At 35.0% G+C, this 6641-nt stretch overlaps 1 protein-coding gene across 1 annotated transcript; it reads right to left on the reverse strand.

Moving 5' to 3' along the window:
- Positions 1-554: 554 nt before the first annotated feature.
- On the reverse strand, positions 555-5047 carry LOC133294392 (probable disease resistance protein At4g27220). Its single transcript, XM_061493044.1, has 4 exons — positions 2069-5047; positions 1617-1871; positions 643-1138; positions 555-568 (listed from the first exon to the last, which is right to left on the reverse strand). The coding sequence occupies exons 1-4, from the start codon at positions 5045-5047 to the stop codon at positions 555-557; spliced, it is 3744 nt and encodes a 1247-aa protein (XP_061349028.1).
- Between the last annotated feature and the right edge of the window lie 1594 nt (positions 5048-6641).

The raw sequence follows: 6641 nt of genomic DNA on the forward strand, positions 1-6641 counted from the left end.
ACTTCAAGCTTTTCAGCTCTGGAACAACCCCCTTTTTTTGAATTTCAGTAGGCCATCTGAGAGGAACCATATCTTTAAAGAAGCAATGAATCAATGATAGGCTTTTCAGATTAGGATTGCTATGAAGGAAAGAATATAGAACCTCAGTATTATTTAATTTAGACAAGCGAAGCTCTTCTAATTTGTTCCTTCGATAGTTCTCTTCCCCCATGTAGCTGCTTGACAACTTTACATGCCACGAATCAATTTGGAAGGACTTCAACTGATTGATTACCTGTAAGAAATAAATGATGAAAAATAAAGAGAGCATAAATATATGAAAATGCATTGACCTTTTTTTCCCATTTCTATAATGATTTTTACTCTATTTTTCTATAATTTAGTAAGAATTCTTAAGATTTGAAAGGCTTACTAGTACCTCTTCAGGAAAGAGCACAAACTTTCCTTCTGCATCTATGGTTTGTTTTCTGAATGGCTCCAGCTTGTCACAAAGTTCAACACACAAGTCGTTCAATTTTGGACAACTTAATTTATATGGTCCTGGATAGATACTCTCAAGTTTTGGCAGCTTTGAAAATTTGATGGTGATTAGATTAGGAAACCCAAATGATGGATTAAAACTGCTTGAGTCGGTGTTGGTACCTTTTCCCTTGTCAACAATTTCCCACAATTCTGAGCAATCCCATACCACAAGGTATTCAAGATTGGGAAGACACTTGGCTTCATCAAATGGAAATATATATTCTAAGCTGCCACAATCATGAACCCATATCTTTTGCAGCTTTTTCAAGTTAAGAACAATTTCCCAGTCTTTGTTCCTTTTCCATACATGCTTCAATTTCGGGAGTGCTTCTAAATGAACATCTTGCAAGTTGGCTACATCACTAGCATCTCCATTTTTATCATTTAGGTCAAATATCTCTTTCATTGACCTGCAATTAGTAACACTCAAGTTGCATAGACTCCGAAATATTCCCTTCATGTAACAAGGAAAAACATTGACAAATTTATCGCACTGCTCGATGATCAGAGTATCCAATTTTCCAAACGAATCTGAAGGGAGTTCATAATTCCATATCTCACTAAGACGTTTCATGCAACTCAGTTTTATTTTCTTCAAATTTGGAAAAATGCGACCCTGCTTTAGTTCACAATTGCCATAAGTTAATCCAATTAACATAGATTTCAAATGTAAAGCAAACCAAATCAATAAAGAGAAAGCAGAAAGTAACTTGATTATAAAAGTTTTAATTGTGATTTGGGTTAAAAAATTATTGTATTACAATTACAGCAATTGTGAAAAAAAAAAAAAAAGGTTTGGACAAATACGAATTTTACAAATAACAACACAAACAAAATCAGTCACCATAATTTTCAAAATCACAGTAGTGCAATTTAAAATATTAATTATAGGAGAGATTGTACACATGTTATTTTAGGGTGCTTCATATTTATGCAAATCCTATGTTATGAATTAGTTCACAATATCAAGGGACTCATTAGAAATAGAGATTTCAAATTCTCTAACATGCAAGATAATGGGGTATTAGTTCAACATTAAAATGAATGTGTACAAAGAGATCTAAAATCGAGTCTAACCCCACCAACTGTTGTACCTTCGTTTCAGCATGACTACCAAGCTCTTGGAGAAAGATGTGTCCCATGTTTTCACATTCACTTATGGAAAGACTTTGAAGATTCACCAGAGTCTTGGCCATTGAAAATGATAATAAATATTTTAATTTCCAACATTCATTCACATCCAAGTGAATCAAATTTTGAAAACTGGAACATAATGAAGGTTGTTCACTCCATATTACGTCAATGTGGATCGAGGACAACTCCATTCTCTCCAATTTGGAAACTATAACCTGCAAAGGAAGACACATTAGGGTCATCAAAAATTAAATAATTGATTTTGACTTTCTTAAATTAATTTCCTCTACAGAAAATAAATATTTTTTAAGTTTACAACTCAAAGTCCGTCCCTTTTAGTTTCAACAAATAAAATATGGAAGAGTTTGAAATGCAAAAGATAAAAAAATCTATATGATAGTTTTAAACACACCTTTTCGTGGAATAGTTCTCCAGTTGATGAAATGGGATAGAATCCAGTAAGTTGAGGTAAAGATTGTAGGGTCAAAGTACGTAATTCAGGAAACTCAAGTTGCTCAGTCTTACTTTGTGTTTCCTCAAGTTGCTCAGTGTTACTTTGTGTTTCCATAGGGACAATCTCCTTCAAAGTGTTACATTCAGAAACTTCAATTGTTTCAAGAACAGTTAGATGTCTAACCATTGAAATGTAGAAGATGCTCTTCAATTTACTGCATTGATAGATCTTTACGGCTTTCAATTTGCCAAATGAGAATGCTGAAAGCTTACATGAGCATATTTTGTCCATGATCTTGAGATCATAGAGATACAATGACTCCAATTTAAGAAAAGCCTCCTCAGCTTGCTGTCTGTCTGTTTGCTGTCTGTCTGTTGGGTTGATGAGAGATTGAATGTGGGAATTGCTTACAATGCATAAATGTTTAAGATATGGAAATCCTTTCAAATTCAATGTATAAAAAATATCTTGAACACCATTGAGGTCTTCTAACAACAAAATCTCAACTCTGCCAAACAACATTTTGATGCCCATTAGAGAATGAATGTCAGCATTTAATTGCATTGCCAAAAATCTTGATGTTTCATACTTCTCTGGCATCTTGAAATCCGTCTCTAAATATGCCTTCAATTCTCCAATAATAATCTTGTAACTATATAACTTGTCAAAGAACAAGTTCTTTGGCAAATGGTCAACATTTGGGATTCGTAAGTCCAGAGTTGCCAACTGATTCAAATGCCTCAACTCAGAAAGACTGCCATGTTCACTTTGATTTGTTTGTCCTTCAATGTTCCATTCAATCAATGTGTTTCCAATATACAGCTCTTCTAAACTAATCAAACTGTTTATTACATTGGATGGAATTTTTTGAAGTTTGGAGCAATTACTGATGTCAAGAATTTGAAGCTTTGTTAACTCCTTCAATTCAACAGGCAATTTTTTAATATCAGATTTTGAAAAACTAAGAATTCTTAAGTTTTTCAACTCGCCTATATACGCTAATTCCTCACCTAGTGTGCATCCCTCCAAACTAAGCATTCTGAGCTTCGTAAGGTATCTAATTGTCCAAGGTAGGGGTGATAGATCAAAGCCAGTCAATATCAACACTTTGAGTTCTTTCATTCCTTTGAAAAAGTTGTCTGGCAACTTCAGACGTGGATAACTATTGTCAACATGGAAGAATCTAAGTTGCGGGCAATTCAACATTCTAGGAAACCCGCTAATGATATCACAATGTTGTAAGGAAATACCTACGAACCTTTTAAGTTTATCCTCATCAGGCCATTCATCTATTTTTCCCTTTGTCATTGTAAATACATGCTTCTCCTCCAATGCTATTGACAAAGCCGCACTGCGAACAATATCTTGCATGGTGAAATGATCATTTGAATAGCTTTCAGACAACAAACCAGACTCTTTTAGCTTTCCGACCAATGCATATACTCTATCTTTGGCTTCCCTTACTGTGTAGATTCCTTGAAGAAAACCCAAACCAATGTAGGATCTCACCAAGTCCATAATCAATGCATCATGACCCATGCGAGCACATAGTAAGAAAGTATACTTGAGCTCCTCGTTTTCTAAAAGATCATAACTCAACTTTGTAGAAAACTCAGGTGCTCCCATTAAATTTTTCCCTTCAAGCTCTCGATTAATGTTCTCCCATACTGAGCGGCTTTGATTTTTTAATGCCCTTGCAGTTGTAACAATTGATACTGGCAGTCCATTACATTTCTTGGCAATTTGAGCTGCTAATATTTCCAAATCCGAATTTGTATCACCTATTCCAGCCTTTTTCTTGAACAACATCTCTGCTTCCTTTTCCTTTAAGACTTCCACATAGAAAATAGAGTTTCCCTTCCCTTCCATATGACTTTTTAACACTTTTTTACTTTCAGAAATCATCAAAACTTTGCACCCTTTGTAATGACTAGGAGTTTCTTCTGTTTTCATCTTATTGGAATCACCGGGTTTTTTTTTTAATTTCATCATATTGAGAGCACCAAATTCTGCTTCCATCGTACTTTGAGCAACTTGGGATTTTTCCATTTCAATCATACTGTGAGCCTGAGGGGATTTCCTTTCATCATCATCGGATGGAATCCCCAGCACATTGAAGTCAATTTCTGCCCAAAGATCATCCAGGATAATAAGGGTGCTTTCTTTCTCGTTCTTTAATCTCTCTTGTATTCGCGCAGCTCTTGCAATGTCACTTTCCTCATCCAATTTCATCCCCAGCATGTCAGCAATTTGTCCTTGGATTTTTCTTATGTCAGCATTCCTTGTTATGCTTGCCATGGTGACTACATCAAACATCTTAGCTTCCAAGGCTTCCTTAGCAACTCTTTTGACTAAACTGGTCTTGCCCACACCACTCAACCCATGAAGTCCAATCATTCTAACATTTGGGTCTTCCAATGCTGCATTAATCTTGGTCACAGTTTCATCTCTTGAGGGAAAGCTTTCATAACCAACATTAGTAAAAAAGGCAACCATGGAGGGTGGACCAAGCCAATAAGAAACCGCATCATGCTTTGCTTTTTGCTCTAGTTCATTAACCTTCCTTGTAATATTAAATGCTTTTTCGCTTAGATGATACCTTATCCCCGGCTTAGGAAGGAAACCACTTGTAAACAAGTCAAACACTGCATCCTTCTTGCGTTCGTCCTCATCAAAATCTTCATATTCAGAAATTATTTTATCCACCCCTTGTATCCATTCTTTAACTTCATCAGCAAATCTTCTTCCATATCGGTTTTCTTCCTCCTTAACTTTATGTTTAACTACATCTCTCGCCTTCTTGAGATTTTGAATACAAAGTTTTAGTTCCCCAACTCTTGCCTCATACCGCAGCAAGGGAATCAAAAAGTTTTTCTTCAGCCACGTCGTAGTACGAGGTGACATCAGGAATTGAACTAGAAGCTGTAGAGGATCCATCTTTCATCTTTCACTTGACTTTACTGAGCTCTATACTTATATATCAGCTACATCTTCTGCACACAAGTAAACAAGAGGTTAATATTAATTACAATAAATAAAAGAATAAATACAAATTAACGAATTTAAATTTATAGATGAGATGAGATTATCATTCCACCGAGTTTTGTTGAAGATGTAAATCAGTAAGAAACAAACAATTTAATATTGGTCATTGATCGACTCATATCCAATGATTAAAAAATTAAAGCCATTACATATAAGTGACATCAACAGCAAGATCGAGAATGTAAATTAAACTGTTATAAAAATAATCTTGACAAATATATATATATATATATATATATATATATATATAGTGCGGACACAAAAATTGGTGTCGTTATAATTGAGGGAGTGAGAAATGGTGACAGTTGCGGCGGAGAAGGAGGAGTGGCGACGGCGGCGCATGGTGTACCGGCAGTGGCGAAGAAGGTGGTGCAGAGAGTGAAGGAGATCGTGAACTGTACGGAGCAGGAGATCTACGCTGTGCTCAAGGAATGTGATATGGACCCTAATCGCGCTGTCGCGAAGCTTATCGCTCAAGGTTTTGCTTCTTGAATTACTGTGTCTTTCTTCGGATGCGTTCGTTGATTGAGCATAATGTCTTCTTTCTGTTTGGTATTTGGTTGCTGTAAAAATTTGTGCATACGAGAAATATGTTGACTTTGTTTTTCTTGTTTTTAAATTTTCTTTTATGCTGTTTTCCTGAGCTTTGATGTTTTCTTTCCCTATTCAGAGAATCAAAAAAGTGATTTCTGCGTTCACTTTTGTCTGTTATGAGTTATCTGCATTTGCTTATTTCATTAATTTATTTTACTTTTTGTTCTCTTCCCTGAAGTGCTGGAATTTAAACTAAGGGAACCATGAGCACATCGGTTGTTTATTTGGTTGGAATTGGTGTGGAAGAAGAGAAATTGGAAGGGTTTTAACTACATACCTAAAGATTTTGGGGATGCGAGTTGGGTCCAAGTTATGGACCTCTATGTCTTCTGCATATAACTTGTTGAGGTAATCATGAAATGGCTTCTTTTAATTTTTTTCAGTACTTGAAGGGCTAAAAAGATGAGTAATTCTGTAGGATATACCATATCTTATAGAATGGCCAGATGATAAGAAACATCTTTATTTTTAACTAAACTATATAAGAAACATAATTATTCTTAGGGAAATGTTACTCTCCTTTTACATAAGATTACTTCTCTCCTACTCTCTCACTTCTATTTCCGCACCTCACTTTTTCCTTTTTTTTTCTTTTTTCTTATAATGGTGGGACTCACTCATTTTATCTCTACAACATAAGATACTTATCTTATGTTGAAGGAGAATAATAAAACCCTTATTCTTATTGCATGTACATGATCAAGTTCAAAAGGAAAATATTTTATAAAATTTATTGGTGGCAAAACATTACTTTTAGAGTAAATACTATTTTTGATCCCTAACAAAAAAACACGGTCCCCACTTTAGTCTCTTACAAAAATAAATTAGTCAGTTAGTCCCTAACAAATTCAAGGTGGACCCATTTTAGTCTTTTTGAGGGATTAATATGGGT

This window comes from Gastrolobium bilobum, unplaced genomic scaffold (assembly GCF_033153095.1).
Source record: "Gastrolobium bilobum isolate Gb01-03AN ecotype WA unplaced genomic scaffold, APGP_CSIRO_Gbil_v1 utg23163, whole genome shotgun sequence".
NCBI lineage: Eukaryota > Viridiplantae > Streptophyta > Magnoliopsida > Fabales > Fabaceae > Gastrolobium > Gastrolobium bilobum.